The sequence below is a fragment of the Nymphalis io genome, chromosome 4 (genome assembly GCF_905147045.1).
Source record: "Nymphalis io chromosome 4, ilAglIoxx1.1, whole genome shotgun sequence".
Lineage (NCBI taxonomy): Eukaryota > Metazoa > Arthropoda > Insecta > Lepidoptera > Nymphalidae > Nymphalis > Nymphalis io.
The window spans coordinates 4,166,948-4,189,704 of NC_065891.1; the positions used below are offsets into that span (position 1 = coordinate 4,166,948).

General features: G+C 32.0%; 2 protein-coding genes across 2 annotated transcripts in view; one reads left to right on the top strand and one right to left on the bottom strand.

Moving 5' to 3' along the window:
• The window catches only part of LOC126781698 (phosphatidylinositol N-acetylglucosaminyltransferase subunit A), a 357,458-nt gene that overhangs the window by 34,948 nt on the left and 299,753 nt on the right, over positions 1 to 22,757 (bottom strand). The window lies entirely within an intron of this gene.
• LOC126781897 (uncharacterized) lies at positions 7,759 to 15,666 on the top strand. The gene is made up of 5 exons (XM_050507018.1): positions 7,759 to 7,962; positions 8,249 to 8,402; positions 10,865 to 10,985; positions 15,427 to 15,596; positions 15,650 to 15,666. Exons 1-5 carry the CDS (start codon positions 7,759 to 7,761, stop codon positions 15,664 to 15,666), a joined length of 666 nt encoding a protein of 221 aa, XP_050362975.1.

Genomic DNA, 22,757 nt, shown 5'->3' on the forward strand with positions numbered 1-22,757 from the left:
GATATATAATGATTTATTAATATTAATTTAGTAATACCTCAAAAAGCCACTGAAACAAATGTCTCGTGAGATACGAACAAATTTAATGAAAAAAAAATGCAATAATTTTACACTACATAGTTGATGAGGAATATCTGACTATTCAATATCAATATTATTCTATCTCAATAGAAATAATTCATTCTCAATATCTACGAATAGAGGTGACGACGTCAGAAAAGAATGAAATATTTTGTAATGTCTAATGTACATGAAATTTTCAAAGACGCCGATGTTGAGCAACTGCGCCATGGAAGTGACTTGAGTTAATAAGTCAGCACTCCAATGTCCTCAGCTCTTGAATTTTTTAAGTGGCTACGTTGAGCCAAAACTTTTCTTTAGGCGGCCATGATCTGTTTGAATATTTATGTCATTTTAAATACTTCCTTATAACTTCCGTTTGAAAATGTTTAATCCATTCGTCGTCGGCGTTCGTTATTGTGAAAGTTTTTTCTTTATTATAAATTCTTTATATTTCAGTTATTTTGTCTTTGCTATAAACAAATATTTATAAAGCCGAAATGATTATGTTTATTTGACGATTGTGGCTTTTAGTTATGCGTGATTATTTAAGCAGATAAATAGTTTGCCTTTAAAAAATAGAATTAAATTTAAACTTCGGAAAAATCTGAACTTATTATATAAAAAAGCTCTATATCGATATCATTATAAATGCGGAACTAATTAACCTCAAAAGTACTAAAATTATAACAGTCTCTGAATGTCTTACTGCTGGGCTAAGGTCTCCTCTCCATTTTTGATGAGAAGGCTTATTCTACCACGCTGCTCCAATGCGGGTTGGTGGAATACACATGTTGCAGAATTTCAGTGACATTAGACACCGTTAAGCTCGAGATGAATTATTAACACAAATTAAGCACATGAAAATTCAGAGGTGCTTGCCCGGGTTTGAACCCACGATTATTGGTTAAGATTCAAGTGTTCTAACCGCTGGTCCATCTCGGTATTAAAAACTAAATTAATAATGATTGTGAATTAAGCAGCTGATTGATAAAGAAAAAGAAAAATTTAAAATAAATGTGTACATTTTCAAAATAAATTTAAATAAGAGTGAAGAAGAAAGCAGGTGGGGATTGCGCACGCGCCGCTCAAGCGTGCACTCAGTGTTAAGCGCGGGTGATGAACAAACGTAGCATTGTGAGTTTAGCCAACGTGCCGTAACTTTATATACACGCATTATTGCGGGACTTTTTCGCAATCGCCCTACGAAGCCACATCGTGTACGACGATTTACTTAAGCTTGACAACGCTCCGGAACACAAACCCTAAGCGAGTACATTTTGTTACTGTTTGTAATAGATTTGCCTTAAGATGTGGCAGCTTAGTACAATTGTTTTTATTATTCTAAACATTTCACACTGTAAGTATTATTTTTTTTTATAATATCTAATTTAGTTATTATTATTTTACTACAAATTAAACTTAAAATGCAAGGTAAATCCATTCATGCAAATATTTAAAAAAAATAAACAAATAACAATAACACGGAATTAACTTTTATGAAAGTATTTTTAAGATATTCGACTTTTTTGTAAATTAATGTATTTTTTTCTTTTATAGTTCTTTTTAACAAAGAGTATAAGTGAACTAATTTATTATCCTTTAATTACTCATTAAATATCTATAGCTTATAACGACGTTACGACATTCAAAATTAGTCGAATAGCCATTACTACTACTAGTTATTATTAAATATATATTATATTATATACTACTACTAGAAAATATTTATATGTATAATATTCTTTAAGTTCTAAATATTTATATAGTCATTTGAGGGTTAGTAGTATGTATATTGGTAGTTTATTTATTTTATATAATTTCACACATGTTTTGTGTGTTCGTGTTTCATGTTTGTGTTATATGTGTGTTGCATTTATTTTAATTTGATTGAAATTGTGTTTTATAACTTACTCATAAAGAATATCTCTATCATTATACTCAAAAAGAACACATTTTTACGTATGTTATTATTTTTAACAGGTAAATTATATAAATGTTAACGAACAATTTGCATATCGCCTTGTAGAATATAATTGAGTAATATTATCTCGTATCTCCTACTATTTGAGTTGCAGAGAGCTCATTGAAGGATTGATTTGTGATACACAAATTTATCAATCATAATAATTATCGTTATGCTATGACTTAGCATTCTTAATAAAAGTTCGTCAGATATGGAAAACATATTTCTACAGTAATAAACACATTGATATTCGACACCAAATGATGATGACCTCTTATGATACGGGCAAGCGAATGGTAACGATAATGATACAGACTTGATATATAGTTCAATTTTTTACTTTCAAATAACTTTCATATAAACGTGTATATTTTTTTAGGGTAGTTAGTAACGAATGGTACTTTAAATACTCGAATACGGGTTCTTTTTAACTGCGGTAATCTTGAATCAATCCATAATTAAAAATATTACAGATAGAAGCATACAAGTAAGCTATTTTTTTTGTAAAACCTAAGCACAGACAAGTTACTGTATCTAGTCAGTTAACCTAGGTAACAAGTTAGGAATGTCTTTATTCCTTATATTATTTATATGTGCATCACAATCCGGGGATCACTATTATTATGTTGTTTTTATAATCTCACTTTCTAGTATCTGTAATTAATTTACTTAAAGGATGAGTGAGCCAGTGTAATTACAGGCACAAGGGAAATAATATATCAGTTTCCAGGGTTAAAGATGCATTGGTAATGTAAGGAATGGTTAATATTTCATACAGTGCCAATGCTTATGAACTGTGATGACCACTTACCATCAGGTTTTCCATTTGCCCGTCCGCCTATCTATTTTAGCACCAAAATCAAAAATCAACAAAAAACTAGTTTCATAAAAAAAAGGTTTTTTCTAACTTATTATGTGCTTATGTTGTTTTAATTTGGAATATAAAATGGTACTTTAATTATTTAAAAAAAAAATGGCCTCAATATTCGATCTTTTCGTGAACAAAAAGTGACATAGAATCTGATTGTGTATGACAAACCTAATCGCAACGGTTTTTTTATTCTTATTAAAATAAAAAACAAAAACAAATGTACGGCTCCAAATAAAATGCACAAGAGACGAACCCTTCTATCATTGCCTGCGATACCATATGGTAATACCACGAGGTATTGCACCGTCTGTGCTACGCTTCGCCGATCACCTCTAGTCATGGTTTGTAAGTGCGATAAATGCATTTTATACTGACTTTAGACTTTTTTTTATAAAAAAGTAAACTTGTATGAATATTTTTCTTGCTTGTAATTATTATAAAAGTCAAATTGATAACTTTTATAAAATAAAAATCTTTAAATTTGACAACACTAGAAGGTCTTTCTTTAGCACGTTATCACTTTTTAAATCTTAAAATCTTATTTTTAGAACGAGTACAGATAATAATCAATTATAATTTATTATTATTGTTAAGCTGTTTTAAGCGGAATTGTAAATTAAATATTACATTAGTGTCCAATTAAAACGATTGATATAAATGCCTCATTCAAATAACCAATTACAGATGGTTTCACACAGAATAACTAAAATAATATTATATGAATTTGTTAGAAAAATTCAAAACTTTATTAAATAAATTTAAATAATTTAAGCATGTTTTGTATTTGATTTAACCTTAATTAAGGTTTAACGCAAGAACTCAAAACAAAAAACGATATAGAACAAAAAATGCTACTGCTTTTCACTTTATAATTTAAATACAAAACAGTGACAAAACACAAAACAACACATGAGTAAGCGGGACAGATATTCAAGACAAGTGAACAAAATCGTAGACCGGAACGACGCGTGCGCAACGCTCCACGTGCTTAGCAGACCTTTATGTGCAATATTGTGTATATTCATTCCATTAAAGTTGTTTGGAAATTTTATTTTAGAGAACTTGTTACTTAGACCTTCTTGTTTAAATGTTGAGATTATTTGTGAGGATTTGAATTTGATAATTATCATATATTAAAAATAAATAGATCAAGATTATATAGGTGCTTTGAGTGGCTTTATTTTCCTTTTTCCGCGATTTTTAATTACATGAACATATATAATAAATATTTATTTAAACGAGCTTTTGTACTATTATTATAATATAGCATTCTATTGTACTATATTGTAATCCTTTTTTTACTTATTCGCGTGTTTTTTAATTACACAAAAATTCATCATACTTAGTACACAATGAAAAGCAAAAGTATCCGGAAAATTAGATTTTGGTTGCCTATTACGTCATTACCTACATTCGACTTAAAAGATTTGAAAGATTCAGATTAAAATTAATTAATCTGACTTTGATCAGCGTTTTAGAAACCGGAGAAATGACTTATAGTATAACTTGTGCTATGGAAATCAGTCAGTCATGATATATATGTTATACTTTAAGGATGTATTTGAATATATATATCTCGCTTATAATATTCGGATTCATATTTAACATGTAAAATTGCTTAACACAAATAATTTAAATATTTGAGAAATTTACACAATAATATTTTTGTAAATGTCCTTACAAACATTTTTTCCATAAACAACAAATATAAATTTCAAGATTTTCGTTGATGTACATGAAGAGGGTAGGTCAGATTTTACTAAAAAAAATTGATATATCTAGCTTAAAAAAAAGTATTATAACGTATAGCACTTATTTTACCCGTTCAAAGTCAAGACTCTAATTTACGGGTGCAAGCGTGTATTACGTGTTATTATTAACGCTTCGTCTAATTCTTCAATTTAGCATTTATGAATTAAACGAGGCGTCTACATTAATGATCTGAACTTTTTTTATGTTATATGCTGGCTGAGGGGCAAATGGGCCACATTTTTTTTTCGCTGGAAATAACTCTTGACGCGTTTCCCCCGCGTGAAGTGGGGGCTATGTGGGTCTCGCTGCTGTCCAAGACACCTAGTGCCGCTGTCCAAGAGGAGTGCCACAGGATCACTAGCGCATGCTACCTTGACGCTCTGATGGTCGACCCGCCTAAGTGGACCTCCATTTTTAGGGGGGTTCCCGGGATACAGAGCCTCCCCTAGCCCCAGCTACGCTTACGGCGGGGGGAGGAGGTGTGCATAGCGTCTGCGCCTCCTCCACGGTCTTCTTTGGCGGAGCGTCAGCGAAGGCACTCTCCTCACGCTTCTGCTCCGCGGCCTCCTTCCACTACTTAATACTCTCGCAGAAAGAGACCATCACCATTCAGTACCTCTCGCTGCCGAGCATAGTATTAATCACGTTCGGCAATGGCGTCCAGTGGCGCACCACACTCATGGCAGGAAAGTGATGGCCCCCGCCTCACGGACACATACACAGGATGTGTGTGTGTCCGAAACAGCCATGTACGTTAAGCATATGTCATCAGCCTATACGTTTATAACCATTCCTTACATCGCCAACGCTGTCCCTGTTTTACACCTGCTCACCCTTAATAGAATATCTGATGATGATCTGACCACCAAATGAAGTTAAAAATTATCAAATCACGATGTATACAAATATTAATATATTTTACTGGTAGATCATTGTGCAAGCTCGCCTGGGTAGGTACCACCCACTCATCAGATATTCTACCGCAAAACAGCAGTACTTGGTAGTGTTGTGTTTCGGTTAAGAGGGTGAGTGAGCCAGTGTAATTACAGGCACAAGGGACATAACATCTTAGTTCCCAAGATTGATGGCGCATTGGTGATGTAAACGATGGTTAACATTTCTTGCAATGCCAATGTCTATGGGCGTTGATGACGACTTACCTTCAGGTAATTTTCTCGTTCGCCTTCCTATTCTATAAAAAAATATATACAATTACGAAATATTTAATTAAATATGTTTTACAGTTTAGTAATACTGGTCAATTGTAAACCTTTACTTTTAATAATACAATAATACGTATAAAATTATCCGTTGTCGCTTTTATACAAAGCATCGTAAATTTAATGCCCCGAGTGTTTCAAACTTAATATTTCTGAGCATTATAATGAAAAATTCGCTGACTTTTTATTGAAATCAACCTTCAATGCTAAGTAAATACTAAAAGTAAAAATAATCTATTTCTTTGTTGATTTGTCGCAGTTTTCGTATTATTTTTTTATTCCCTTTTCTTTACTCAATTTTGATCCGTTGAGAATTTCGTTCTGGTGTAATTTCACTTCAAGTCAAATAACAGGAATAATTATTCTGCGGCTTAGGAGGAAATTTAAATTATAATATCTACCAGGCCTGAAGGCTATTGTATCGTATAGTATATATTTTCATTTTAAAAGAATTAGATGTTTTTCATTTTCATCTTGTGAATTAGGTGATCATTGATCATCAAATTCACCAATAAAATATGGTAAGTCCCCAGCTCAAACTAGGCATTGTGAAGTATATATTACTTAGACTTACTATACCATCCTACTACTTAATTATTGTGTTATGGATAACAATCATATTTCAATTAACATTTGTTTAAATTCCAAACAAACTTATACAATAACAATAATAATTTAAACTTTATTTTATTAAGAAAGGCGGATATATATATATATATATATATGTTGGCGAGCGCAGTAAGATGTTTATAGGTGGGACACTGCTGCCCATCCTCCCTTTTTTCCGTCCCTTAGTCGCTTCTTACGACACCCTCAGGATGAGGCATTCCACGGCACGTGCTAGAGTGTGGATCTGCAAACGCAGCGTAGGGCGCACTCCAGCCAGGTGGACCAATGACCTTTAAGAAGGTGGCGGGTACCGACTGGATGCAGAAGGTGGAGGACCGGGAGCTTTGGCACACCATGGGAGAGGCCTATGTTCAGTTGTGGACTACAATTGGCTGTTGATTGATTGATTGATCGTATCGTAGGCATGAGTTGGAACATCCCTTAACTCCAAACTTAACCAATTCCTGCGATCGATACCAAAGTCACTCGTTCATGTAGTGTTTTAAGCTTAGAGCATATACAGTCAAAACAATAACATCGGTAGCATACTACAGCCCCGTGCACACTATCCCTATCTCGATTCATTGAATCAGTTCTAGATCAGTAAATCGTGGTATCTAAATGTAAAAGACGAGGTTTTGACACAATTGAAATAATCCATATCTGTTACATCGTTTACTTCAAAGGCCTGGAGCGCTCAGACATTAATTTGCTACACGAAATTGTTGAAGTAAATCGAGTCAGATTTTTTTTTAAATGGGACGTTCATTTGTGGTGCATATAAAAACAAAACGTGGTATCCAGTCACCTAATAGAAATCGCCGATCCCTGTTACTTAACAACTTATCCAGATGAGCAACATCTGGATAAGTACACCCACTCATCACTAAATACACCTCTAAACAGCCCTAGAAACAAACAGTAGTAGCACGTAGTATTGCTGTATTCTAGTTCGAAGGGTGAGTGAGCCAGTGTAATTACAGGAACAATGGACATAACTTCTTAGTTTCAAAAGGTTAGTTGCGCGTTGGCGATGTAAGGAATGGTTAAAATTTCTTACTGCGCCAATGTCTACGGGCTGTAGGAAGTTATGGCCAATTTTCCGCGTGATATACGTCAAAGGGTTATTAAAGGGTCGGTTGCTTTGTGAATGTATCTTCTGTGTTTTGTTATGCAATTTGGTGGTATATAATACAATAAGTGTAAGTATGTAACTAAAGCCTAAAATCACTAAAGTACGAATCATACGAAAAATATTATTGTTTGTTTAAGGTTCTGTGATGAATTCGCCAAAAATATATAAAATTGTCGGACCTGGAATATTACTGTACGGCAGCAAAGAAGCTGTTACCCTTGACTGTCAATTTCATACAAACGAAACAACTGATCTGACTGTAAAATGGTATTTTAATGACACGTCACACCTCGTGTACCGATGGAAGCCGCCTAACAAACCACAAAGTTTCGGGAGTTTTAAAGATCAGGTATACTTTAAATATTACATTAAAAAAAACATAATAATTACATTGTAATAATATTATATTGCTGATGGATTGAATTCGTGCTACTCCATCTGAGAAGAGACCACCCACGCACCAGTTACCATTAACCTGGCGTTCTTATTTTAAAAATAAATAAAATAAACTAATTACAGGCACAATAAACTGCATTTTACATATTATTGAAGTATTTACAGCCTTTCAGTGTTCGTTTGTCTTCAATAATTTTATTCATTTTTAATAGATGTAAAAAACAAATTTTTATTTACAGTTGGATCTATCATACAAAGCATCAAATAATCCGGCCTTGCAATACCGAGCTCTGCACATCAAAAACCCGGCTCCATATATGTCTGGTAAATACATTTGCGCTGTGACCAACCGCTTTTCTGAGGATAGGATGACCCACTCCATGACTATATATGGTAAGTGCATAAATTATAGATATCATAAAATTACAAAGAGTACATGTTAGTTGAGCAAAACTGTACACAGGAATTTCGTAAGCAAATAAAAACAAAATAACAATTATATTCGAAAATATTACTAAGCAAATCAAGATTCAACCAATTTAAAAATCATAGGTGTTAGTTAGTTTAGCCACAGGCATGATGTATATTTAACCATGGGTCAATGATCGTGGCCTGGCAGACTAGCGAGTTGTGCAGGAGATATTGTGGCGCACAAGTGTCCAACAAACAAATTTACTGATCTTAATAACCAGCATCAGTAACAGGATTCGGTTAAATACAGTATAATCTAAGTATCTCACAAAGTACTGACCGAGATTGCAGACAACATATCTTGCCCATTAGCTTGCTGTAAGGGAGAATAAATCTTTTATTATTATTTAGATTCTCAACCTGATGATTATGATGTCGTCCAGACTGATTTCGGCCACGGCGGTCTATCTCAAAAGAGATTAGCCAACTGTACGGGACATATTATAGAGCACAAGTGAGTGCGCAAACACAGACATATCTTACTACTAATCTGATGGGACGGCAATCCGACATGACCGGAAAGAGTCCAGACGCAGGACCAACGGCTTTATATGCTTTCCGAGGCACGGGAATGTACACACTTCCTACTTCCAGACCCCGGGCTGTACTGAGAATTTTTGATAGAAAAACCCAATAACTTTTTATTGGCTCGATCTTGGAATAGAACCTAGGACTTCTGGGTCAGCGGCCTTATATCTTATTAGCGGTCTAGCCACTAAAACAATGAGGTATATATATATAATAGGAGTAATTTAGATCTCACATAACAGTGAGACGTCTGTACAATTTTTTCTTATTTAAATACAATTGTATCAGTTTTAAAATTTATAAAACACTTATATTATATTACTTAATAATCTTTATGAGGATATATTTTGAATACACAATATTTCACAAAATCACAAAGTGCAGAAAGGTATACAACCGATTCCATGAAATTTTATTAAATACCGATATATAATGGCGTTCAGTTAAAACTTCACGTGATGTTAAGTACTCGTGTACTGAACATCACAGTAACATGCTTTGTGAACTGAGACGAAACGGAAATTACTTTGTCCAAGTTTGCCCGTACTACAAACAGCATTTGATTGCAACATGCTAACGAGCCAACTCGATCGACGTGTTTTAAATTTAATAGCAATGTGACAATTAAAACATAATTTTTAAATTACGAAGGCATTGTTATTGCTTGATAAAAATTAACTAAAATTAAATAAATTAACTTCATTTTGCGGTAGTTTAATGATTGCGCAATGTTGATGGTTACTTAATTATTCGCCAAGCTTACTATAACTACATAATATATAACCCTCGTATAAGACGTCACAGTGAACTAATAAACTAATAAATTCACGTGCTACCATGAAATAAGAAACTTAACTTAATTTAAATTTAATTAAACCTAATAAAATATAAATGATTTGCACATCAGTATTAATTTTTATTTAAAAAACGTTACCGATGAAATATTAATTAATATCATCAGATAAATAGCATTGCGTTTTACAAATATTATGTAATGTGACACTAATCTCAATGCTTTATAAATCTACCTTCGTATAGCGCCTGGCTTTATTTGCAGGGCAAATGAAATTTTCCAGCTTTTGGTTAGCTTCCTGATTACCTAGCAGTGCATGAATAATTAATCGGCTCATTGATTACCATATAATTTATCCTAGCGTTTAAAACATTTAATGCAGTTAATATTGTTCGAATGTTTATTATCGATGAATGAATAAAAGTGCCTGTACAATATTTAAACGACAATAAGTAGACTTAAAATTAAGATTATCCATCTTATAGGTCGAGATGGCCCTGTGGTAAGAACGCGTGAATCTTAACCGATGAACGTGGGTTCAACCCCGGGCAAGTACCTCTGAATTTTCATGTGCTTAATTTCTGTTTATAATACATCGCGTGCTTTTCGATGAAGGAAAATATCGTGAGGAAACCTGCATGTGTCTAATTTCATCGAAATTCTGCCACATGTGTATTCCACATGTTAATTTTAAAGGAGCAATAAGAATGCCGAAAGAAGACATTAAGTATGCCGTAATTATTACGGCATACTTATTGTCTTCCACTATTATCTAAAACTATCTATAGATGGTTTTTATTATTATAAGTGATTTCATATACATGAAATGACAGAAAAAATAGCGTTGAAAATTATGAAGCAACAATTTAAAACTTTCATTATCATGAGGTATATAGTCAAATGACTGTATGAACAAAGACAAATGTAAAAAGTATACTAAGTATGTTGAAAGGAAGCTATAAGTAAACATATGTATATATATAACAATACTTGTATCACAATTAAGATTCGGTTTAAATTTTGACAAGTATTAACTTATTATAATATAATTTTCTCATTTCAGAAACCGAAAAAAGATCCAATTTAATAGTTGATCGTCTAAAAAACAACACTATAATCAACATAATATATAAGGTAGAAGGTGTATATCCATATCCAAAATTGGAACTATTTGCTGCAAATAGGTAAGAATACAAGACTGAACATAATATATTATATAAGAGGAGAATGGAGACTTAACAATTCATGCTCGGTCTCACTAATATTCGGTTAATCTTAGATTGAAGATAATCCTAATCTAATTACTTAATTAGTCTAATTATTAATTATTCCCTGTTTTCTTACTAATTCGACATTTCATGTTTCTGGATAATAATTTAGACGGACAAAAAATATTATGATATTCATTATTATCATTAAATAATTAAAATTTCTGAAGTAAAGAAATACACGATTGATTTTCAAATGTCACCATGAATTCGGAAATTTCCTTAAGATACCTAGATTTCTAATCGCTAATTTAAAGACTGAATATTCTGAAGTTCCGGATTCAAATCCAGGGTTGGGCCAGTTAAATGGTTTTAGTTTTGTCTGACCCAGTAAAAACCCAGAGTTTTGAAGGTTGCCAGATTGGTTACATTCTTGCTTTGGAAAACATGTAAAACCGTTGGCCCTACGCCTGAACTCTATTCTGTTGTATCGGATTGCCGTGCCATCAGATTATGAGATTGAAGGAGTAGAGAGTGCATCTGTGCTTGTACATATATATATATATATATATATATGTACTATAATATGTCTTGCACAGTTGGCTAATCTCAAGCGAAATCGATCGGGAGAATATCATCATTAGCCACGGCGCACATCATTTTCTGACATTTAACGATCGAGTTCACCACATATTTATAAGTTTGTTCCTTAAGAAAAGCTCAACAGCACTTTGGGAGATATTAAAGTAAAAATATCGCAAGGGAGATATAAGTAGAAATATGTGTATTGTATCACATATTTCTAATACGAATTCATTTTTTTGCTTGAAACATTACATAATCATTAGATATATATGTGAGATTGATGTCTCGCTTGTAAATGGTCGAGGAATGTTGTAATTATTGAAAATGAAAAACAATACAACTTGTAAGCAACTACGCAAGTTTTTTAACGTTTTTTCTCGCTAGATGCTGCTTTCCGAAACAATTGTAGAGTCATAATAGTAACGATTAAAAAACTCTTTATTATAAAGCTTATTTCAACAAATAATAATAATATAATAATATCCTGGGACATTTTTCACACACGGCCATCTGATCCCAAATTAAGCTTGTACAGAGCTTGTGCTATGGAAACCAGACAACTGATAAACTACATATACTACTTTTCTTTTGTAAATACATACTTATATAGATAATAACACCCAGACTCAGGACAAACAGACATGTTCATGCACACAAATGTCTGTCCTGGGTGGGAATCGAACCCACAACCTTCGGCCTGAAAGGCAAGTGTCTACCAACCACGCCAACCGGCTCAACAATCACAAATACAATCGATTTTAATAGTACTTAAGTTGAAGATATACTATATCATTTATAATATGTAAAATTAATATCAGAATAAAATAATGCGAAGCCAGTTATGTAGATAATATTAACTATGTAGGTATATCGTTAAATAATAATTCCAAATAACATTTCAAACATTGTCTGACTGAAATCCAACCACTGAATTATACCTGCTTATTATACATTAAAAATAACGTAGGCAAACGTCAAAAAATAATAAGCGAAAGCAAATTTAATTAATTGTTTCGGGCCGTAATTAAAATCCACCCACACTTACTCAGTATTTAAAATACAATATTGCGAGTATCATTGGTGTCGAGATATTTAACGGTAATATGGAGAGCAGGTATGGCTTTATCGTATTATCATTTTATAGTATAGTCAAAGTGCTATTCCAATTATATTTTTCATAGCATTACTTAGAATAGACTTGCAATAGTGTTGACATATTAAGTTTATTAATATAAGTAGTGATATTAGATACCTATATAATTATTATAAAAAAATATTTGACATCGAACGGGTCATATCGGGATCACGGGTCTATGAGTTGTAAATAGACGACCATTTTTTTATATTATGTCTGCTTATTTTTGAGCTCTCATATTGTAATGTATTTTGTGAATTTATACGTTCTAAGCCGTGGAGACCTATAGGCCTCAATATTATTAGGAAATAGAAAGCAGTAGGCTACTAATTAGAAAAAAATAATTGTTCATATAAAGTTTAACATAAATTTGTGGTGTAAACTGGTTACATAATAGATTTTTGATATTAAAGATGTTTATGTATTTATTTACGATCTGCAGCTCGCAACTTTATTCTCATCGTCTTTGAATTTGTTGAAACGATTTTGAACGTTACAATCATTGTACTACGAGGTATACAAATTTTTAGAGGACATACGAAATCGCACAACGACTAAATAAAATTTCATGGCAATTTCATAAATGATACAAACATATAAACACAAAAAAAACATATAGATGTTGTTACCAGCTTAATAATTTTAACCATAATTCAAAAATAATTGTTCCGCAGACACCGATAAAACTATTACACCCAAGAGACGGTGTGACCAATTTATTCGTGCAATATTCATTAATTATGAAGAGGTAAATTTTATTTATCTGTTTGTTTTTAATGAACATTGACATGTTACGTTATAATAATACGAGTATAATAAACTGTGTATTAAAAAATTAAGCATATCCAAGTTAAAACAGTATGTGTCCAACGACATTCTGCCACATGTGTTAGTAAGTTTGAGCAACTGCTATATAAACTCCAAAATTTCACCTAAGAAAAATGGCGACATTTATCCAAAGATTGGAAATTTACGGAAAGTCAAAAAAATGTTTTATAAGAAACTTGTATAACCCAATAATATTTACAACAAAAGATTATAGCAGATATTAAGTATCTAACGCTCTCGATTTATTTACACATCAAGTGATAAATAATAATACTATTTGTTAATAATAATAATGTCCTGTGACATTATTCACACACAGCCAAATCTGATCCCAAGCTAAGCAGAGCTTGTACTATGGACAGCAGACAACTGATATACTACACATACTACTTGTTTTTGTAAATACATACATATATAGATAATTACATTTGAATAATTAAATCATTTATTAAGATTTTATTATACTTGTTGCAGGCAGAGTTAACGATACCTAGTCATAAAAATATAAATAATATAAAAATCACGTACACAAATTCTAAAATTATTCTACTATAAAAACAAAACACGAACACTAACACGATTGCTAGTCCTGTTCTACCTCGTTTTGTATTCATTGATTCTAACAATCTGCTAGTAGACTTCGGAAAACTTCACAGGCGTCCCAAATCGGTCCTCGAATAATACTGCATGTTCACTTGAATGTTCCTTAATCTATAAACATACGGCAAATTATTAGTTCGATAAAAGCGACGAAATACGAAGATCGAAGATTGAAAATTATACCATACTTCCATTTTCAAACTTCAGTTTTTGAAGCAAGTACAATTCACATGAGCAAATTTTCAAATATAAAATTTAACAAGGCATATAGAAATACGAAATATTTAACAGCGAGTGAAAAGCGATAATATCGATCGATACTCGATTGGGAACAAGTGGCTAATTTTTTTCCCATTGTGTCTAATTGCGGCGACGACTCGAATGGATTATTGGTCCGTGTATTTCCAATACTTTGGAGTTTCGAACTAAATAATTCGGATGTTTCTCGCGAGTTTGCTAACAACCCAGCCATATGCACATGAATGCATTTACATTACCAGATTTAGTTTGTCCCGTAGGTATTATCGTCCTTACCTTCATATTGTTAGAAAACATACAAATAACTTTATTATAACATTAATTAACAATAGGTTTGTCGGCTTAGGAAAATAAAATAGCGATTCCTTTGTTCCCGAGATAAGTGGTTATTTCAAAAATAAGCAAATTTTATATTTATTGTCCAAACATAATAAATGCTAACTAACAATCACATTGGCTTTGAACGGTTATTTACTAACATCGCGAGGTAGACTAGCAACGAATGGAATACAGTAATATTCCATTAGGCAACCAGGCAACATGACTGTTTCTCACTTTTTCGACATATTATGATGATGATGTCCTCCAGACCGGTTTCGGCCACAGTGACCAATCTCAAGAGAGATTAGCCAACTGCGCAGGACATATAGTGCACAAGTGTATACGCAAACACAGGTGCACTCTCTATTCCCTTACTCTCATAATCCGATGGAACGGCAATCTGACATAACCAAAAACAGTTCAAACCTATGCATATTATATTATCTTATTTTCATACCTATACCTGCCTGTTGTATCATTCTCTTTGTCTACTTTATTACTGAATGTGTCGTAAATAATCATATTAATTTTATTATATTATTTATATTTATTTATTAAGCGTCTACATATTGCTTAATAGATATACCCAGTGTAGGCTTATACACACTAGTTAACTTATTATTTTTATCACCATATGGAAAGCGTTGGGAGACATTAATTTGTAACATTAATTATAGATTCTTGTTTTAGAATATTAAATTCAACATCAAAAATCACCAAAATGGATGATAGCCTATATAAAGGCGTTACATCGGCTTTGATAAAAACAAACACACTTGATACAACGGTTGAAATAATTGGCCGCATGGAAATTCCTGAAGCTAACTACGTTCACATACAAAGGGAAATATTTTACAGAGGTAAGAATATGTTTTTTTTATCTTTTTCTTCGTTTTATTTTTAATATTACTAGATTCTGTGCGGTTTTAACTATGTTAATCGTTACAATTCCGACCGTTTGTGTCATAGGGGGATGTTTAATAGCTCTATGACATTTTTCAATACTCATAGCTATCAGGAGCTTATCTCAAAAACAAACAAATAATCTCGGCAATTTTATAATAATATTCGAGTATAGATTGATACAAATATTTTAAAAATAATAATGTAAGTATAGGTTTATCCATACCGCCATATTTCAATGTATCCTGTAAATGATCATTGCGTAATAATTTTAATTTAATTAAGTTTTATGTGTTATAAAGTATTTATGTATAAAAAATGGGAAAAGTTTTTATGAGAGAATGAGCCATATTGTTTTTCACATATAGTAAAATCTATTATCTACACATATTAAAGTACTATTTATGGAAACTAAATCTAAATCTAATTTATTGTTATATATTTGATTTATAAGTATATTTATATAATTTCGAAAAAACTAAATACTAAACCAACAAAGCCTGTCCAAACATATGACTTGCCTGAACAAGTTTAACCGTACGTAGTATATAAATTAAATTCTGAAAATCTGACAAGAGCATCGCCTGTCGTCTTCTGTACTTTTTCGTTAAAGACGTTCGAGAAACGTTGTCAGACTAGCTGAATTAGAAGAAATGCATTTTTTTATATCTTTAACAATTTCTACGTAGCATTGATATATAGGTAGTATGTCAATATGGTAATTTGTCCAGATTATTTGTACAAACTTGTCGAATGGCTCCATAAAAACCATGCATGATAGCAATTACATCATTACGAAGTTAATCATAGAAAATATTCGTTACACAGTGGTGCATTTATTGATACATATTACCATTTCGAAATGAAATAAATTTAACTAATAATATATTTATTTAAAATGATGGGTAAACTTGGTGGTAGGACTAGTACTTTGGCGTTGTTTTGTTTTGAAAACAACAATTTGCTTTGTGCAAGTCCGTCTAGGTAGGTACCACCTCCGTCACCGTAGCATGCGAAACCGATCCCGTGGCGCTCCACGTTAAGACGCAAAGGGTACCGCTGGTTTTTTAGTCGGTATTCCAATGTTCGGAGCGCACTCGGTGCCTTGGACACCGGCGAGCCCCACATACCCATACGCGTTACGCGTTTTCCCAGTGTTTTCGTGGAAGAAACGCGTAATGCGTTTTTCCAGCATTAAAAAAAAGGTATTTACAAACTAGCCATCGTCTATTCTACCGCCAAACACTAATACTTAATATTGTTGTGTTTAAGTGCGACGTGCGGTCCGCATTATTGGCGACTTTAAGGTCACAAACACCCTCGAGCCTTCACAATTGCGTCGAGAAATAGCAGCGCTGAGCGCTTTCTATCGACTGTATCACGGCGAGTGCTCTGAGGAATTATTCTCTCTAACTCCTGCTTCCCCCTTTCTTCATAAGTCACCGCCTAACTGTGACATCAATTCCATCGCGCACAAAGAAATTTCGCAACTCCTTTCTTTGTCGCACTTCAAAAAAATGGAATTCCTAACCAACTCACGTGGTGCACTCCTCTTACAACCCGGGTTCCTTCAAACGAGGCGTGAATCTTGCGGGCTGGCAAGGCGGGGGCGGCTAGTACAGAACAATCTTCCCGACTGTACTGACAGTCGTCGCGTTTGGACTCTACTACCATTTACCATCAGGTGGAGTTGAGTCATTTGCCTTCCCGGAAATATTTAAAAAAAAAGTAGTATGTATATTTCTCTTGAAACATTTCTGGACCACTGAGATGAAAAAGTAATTCAAATGCAAATAACGCAATGCCAATCTTCATATATCAATATACCGAAATCAAACCTCATTCAAAATATTTTTTGTTCACAGATCCAAACCCATACAATCGAAACTCTGAGATGAATAACGGTATGGCTAAAATTACAATATTCATTTTTAATTAAATTTAAATAATTTATAAGCAAATTAATTAAAATTATTTTTTATTAATTATTAATTAATTAATTATAAACGAAAAGCGTGAAATGACCACAAAAATACTTGTATCACGTCATATGACATATTTATTACGATTTATATTCATTTAAGCTTATATTTAATTAATTAATTACAAGTAAAGAAGAAAAAAAGCCAAAGTGGCCCAGTGGTTAGAGCGTGTGAATCTTAACCGATGATCGTGGGTTCAAGCCTCGTGCTTAGCGGTGAAGGAAAACATCGTGAGGAAACCTGCATGTGTCAAATTTCACTGAAATTCACATGTGTTTTCCACCAACCCGTGTATTGGAGCAGCCTGGTGGAATTAGCTCCAAAACCTTCTTCTTCAAGAAAATGGAGAAAAGGCGTTAGCCGAGCAGTGGGACATTCACAGATTGTTACTAGAATTACAAATGATTATTACTGGTGGTAGGGCTTTGTGCAAGCTCGTCTAGGTAGGTACCACCCACTCATCAGATATTCTATCGCAAAACAGCAATACTTGATATTGTTGTGTTCCGGTTTGAAGGGTGAGTGAGCCAGTGTAATTTTAATTTTATGTCCTTTGTGCCGTAGCACAAGGGACATAAAATCTTAGTTCCCAAGGTTGGTGGCGCATTGGCTATGTAAGCGATGGTTGACATTTCTTACAATGCCAATGTCTAAGGGCGTTTAGTGACCACTTACCATCAGGTGGCCCATATGCTCGTCCGCCTTCCTATTCTATATAAAAAAAAGTAATACAAAAACAGATTCTAGTAACAGTATAAAAAAATAAAGTTCCAATGAATTTAAATAAACGTGATTACATTATTGATTTGAAATTTCCTTAATAACATAAATAACGCTTTAATTGGATTCAAAATTTTAACCACCTGTATGATGCTTATTTTGCAAAAGTCATTATTAAAATTGTTTATTTAATATTTAAAATTAAACTAGCTTAATTAAATTTTGTATAGCCATTTTAAGTTTAACGAGCAGTTTAATTTACAAAATAGTGCTAATGCAATGGTCATTTAAAATTTTTAATTATATTTTGGTTTCAGATCAACGAAGAACAACATCAGCGTCAATTTTAATTTTGATATCCTTATTTATTTCGTGTGAATTAATATGGTTTAAATAACGTGTACGATGACAAACAATTAAAATTTGAAAACAAACAATGTATATATGTATATAATATTAAAAAGTAACAATTAATGTTATTTTTTTATTAATTATCTAAATAAAAGTTTGGAACCAAATGTTACATTATATATTTTTGTGTTAAGACTGATAATATTTAAGAGAAAATTCATATAGAAAGTCAAAAAGTATTTATTTTTTGACTCAATTGTAATAATTATAATTAGTAGTCATTAATATTAAATTACGAGTAAACATAGTTAAAATAATAAAATTTTTGAGTTTTATTAAGATTTGATATTGGTCTCTCTGATAACACTTTAGTATAAACGAATTTTCGTATAATATTGAACTACATACAATGGCAAAAAGCAAATATACACATACTTCTTGATAATACTATGACTTTGTATGACATTATTTTATAGCTTGCTATAAAATAATCTTTATTGTCCTTAAAATCTGGCTTTTATTTTATTTTAAATATATATCCTGACTTTTATGGAACAGTACACTAAAAACCAAGTAACAAGAAATATATTTTTTTAACTCTACCAATACTCATAAAATGAATAATTTATTAGCATCGATGGAAATCATGGCGTAGGATACCATGTCCGCGCTGTTGGTTGCCACATATCACAAAGAGTGCTATTTTTTCAAACAACATCCAATCCAATCCTTTCGGCTCCGACACACACGTGAGAATTGGGAACTAGACCGCACCTGCTCGCTCGCCGATAGATGCAGTTCAATTTTGAAAACGCATATTGAGATTTATTACCAAAGTAATCAAATCAAAGCTCGCGATGTTTTATTTTATACAAAGTCAAAGTGAAATAAAAAAGATATGTTTTCAATGGCTCCAAAATGTTTCCCAGCTCCGGTTTTAGATCTAAATAACGTCGAGATAGTTCCTTTCAAATACATGTTTTTTTTTAAATTCATTTTAAGGTAAATTTTGTTCGTTATTTAGAATTATTCTTTCACTTTTTGAATCGTACTTCTATCCCATATACTCAAACTTAACACCAATGATGATTTTCTCTTTTCGTATTTACAATTGTGTTTCAAGGCAACCTATTTAAAAATACCGCTGTTTCCTTACATAAGAACAGCTTGCGACGTAACTTCTCTCCGTAGTCTCTTTGAATTCAGTACAATGAGCTATCACAAGTATATAGTATATCAAAGAAAATAATTGCAAAGCAATCTCATCCCTGGAGCTTGGTTTAGAAAAATATATTTTCATACTAATTCCGTGGTAGAAATAGGACATCGAAGGCACATTATAGAGGCTTACGGTCGTCTACCGCGAATAAATTTCCCATGAGGCGCGTATTTTACATCGTTTGGGACAGCCAAGATGCCACATGATCTGAAATATGGAAACAGGAGTTTTCCATATTTTCTTAATATACAGCGATTACATAAAATTTTTAATAAAAAGAAATTTAGCGTAGTTCTTAGAATATTTCATTGTTATGTTCTTAAGAAATTTTATATAGTATATTTTAGCTTTTTCATAGAAAACAATCAAAAGGTGGATGAAGGGATCGCCTGATGCGATATTTAAAACTCTTTGTTTCGTAATAATAATTCTTATGTTTTAAGAAGCGTTATCAGGTTCCATTTTCTAGTACTGTATGTATTTTTTAATCTGATTCATGTATATAAATACAATATATTATTTTGTTAAATTCTAATTGTTGTACATAGTATTTAAGCTAAATAGAGGCCCTACACAAATTAAGCTTAGATGCCTACAAATTGTGACGTCATCTTTTAACTACATTATTATACAAATATTGTTATTAATTATCCGTTTTAATAACAATATATATGATTAAAATGTAATACTTTGTTATTTAAATTCATCGTTTCTTAAGTTAGTTTTACGCTTGGATTGTATTTGTAGTATTGATGTTTTTAAATGTCTTAGCTCTTCGTGTTAGTTGAAACTAATTTCGCGATTAAATATTATATTTTACAAATTACTTTGTGACTTGTTTGTTGTGTTAGTGAAAATATTAAGTTTAATTTTATAACCCAATAGTGTTGTGCAATTATTGTATTTTAATATGATATATTTTGAAAATCTTATATCATGTTTGATTTATTTTATCTTTACTTTAAATGTATAAAAGTGAACCAAGAAGTTTTAAGTCAATAAAAATATTTAACATATTATATTGTTTTGTCTTAGCTTAAAAGCGTAATTTCAAGGTTCAAACGCAGGTTCAAACAGGTAAACATTTCTGAATTATCATGTGCTTATTTAACGTGAGTTAATCGTTCATTTCATATTCTGTGCTGAAGGAGAACATCGTCAGAAAACCTGTGTATTATGTCTAATTTTATTGAAATTCTGCCATATGCTTACCAAGCATATGGCGGAGGAAACTCCAAACCTTCTCAAAGGAAGTGGAGGCCTTATCCCGGTAGTGAGACATTTACGGGCTGTTACTTTACTTTTTTGTATATTGAAAATGTTTAAATAAGATTCAAAAATATATACTACAACTTCGACACAACATAATTACTCTTTACTCAAATAAAAAATAAATAGAATTGAATTTAACTATACACCATTTTTGTGCAATAATAATGGCATTTTGCCAACTATCCACTAGTCTAACGCAGATCCGAATAAAACGAATTGAAATATACGACTCTAAGCTCAACAAAGTTAGAAAACTCTTTATAGATCTATGAATAAATAATGCACTAGAAATGACACACTCCAAAATATTTAATAGCCAACAACTAGTTGAATTTTTCGATACGTTTTCTTCATATGTTTAAAAAAAAAGGTGATTATAATTTTTAATGAAAAAGTTATTAAAATATAATATATGTTTCATAATTGCTCGAAAATATATTAAATATATTTGTAACATCTAACAGAAAAGCTATATCTTTGAGCCGAACAATTGCTATTTAAATATGGGTAGGAGCGGAGACGTCACGTATGATACTCGTATAGGACACGTATTATACATATATTACTTGTTGAAATGTATTAGTTTATTTCAATTAACATATTATTGTACTTACAGAACGCTTACCCTTTTTATTGTTGTCATTATGTAATAAAAAACGTATAATGTTTTAATAGAAATAGAAACAGTAATTCGTAATGTCCAATTTTTTTATTTGTTATTTCTAATATTTCAAAAATGACTGGTGTATATTTCTTAATTATTTAAAATGTTTTAATCAAAGTAATGCAAAAAAAATTATTTAGTTAATATGACAACAGACATAACAGCTGTAATTACTTTGACGAGTCGGTTGGCGTGGTTGGTAGATACTTGCCTTTTCACGCCGAAGGTTGTGGGTTCGATTCCCACCCAGGACAGACATTTGTGTGCATTCATGCTCGTCTGTTTGTCTTGAGTCTGGGTGTAATATTCTATATAATTATGTATTTACAAAAGAAAAGTAGTATATAAGTTGTCTGGTTCCCATAGCACAAGCTTTGTACAAGCTTAATTTGGGATCAGATGGCCGTGTGTGAAAAATGTCCCAAGATATTATTATTATTATTATTAATTACTGTACTGGATAATAATGAGAGCAATAAATAATCATATATATATTGTCGTTGTTTTTATAAACTTTTTTAACGTTGATAATTAATTACAAATATGTTTGTGTGTACATTAAAACTGTTATTTAACCATATTTGTTTGTTGAATAACTATTTTTTAAAAACTTAATTATTATTAGAGCCTGGTACTTTATGCTTATTTCGCTAATTATTATTCATATTATTAGATAGTTTGATAACTATTTGATTAGATGGAAGGACTTTGTGTAAGCCCGTGTGGGTAGATACCACCCATTAGATATTTTACAGCTCAACAGCAATACTTTGTATTGCTGTTGCGGTTTTAAAGGAGAGCAAACTAGCGTAACTACAGACACCAAGGGCATAACATCTTCGATCCTAAGGTTGGCCCATTGGCAATGTAATGAAATAGTTAATACTTCTTACATTGCCAATGTCTAAGG

Excerpts from the sequence above, each read along its gene's own strand:
- LOC126781897 (XM_050507018.1), top strand. The coding sequence starts at position 7,759 with ATGAATTCGCCAAAAATATATAAAATTGTCGGACCTGGAATATTACTG. Across the intron at positions 8,403-10,864 it reads CCACTCCATGACTATATATG|AAACCGAAAAAAGATCCAAT; the intron begins GTAAGTGCATAA and ends TTCTCATTTCAG. Across the intron at positions 10,986-15,426 it reads GAACTATTTGCTGCAAATAG|AATATTAAATTCAACATCAA; the intron begins GTAAGAATACAA and ends TTCTTGTTTTAG.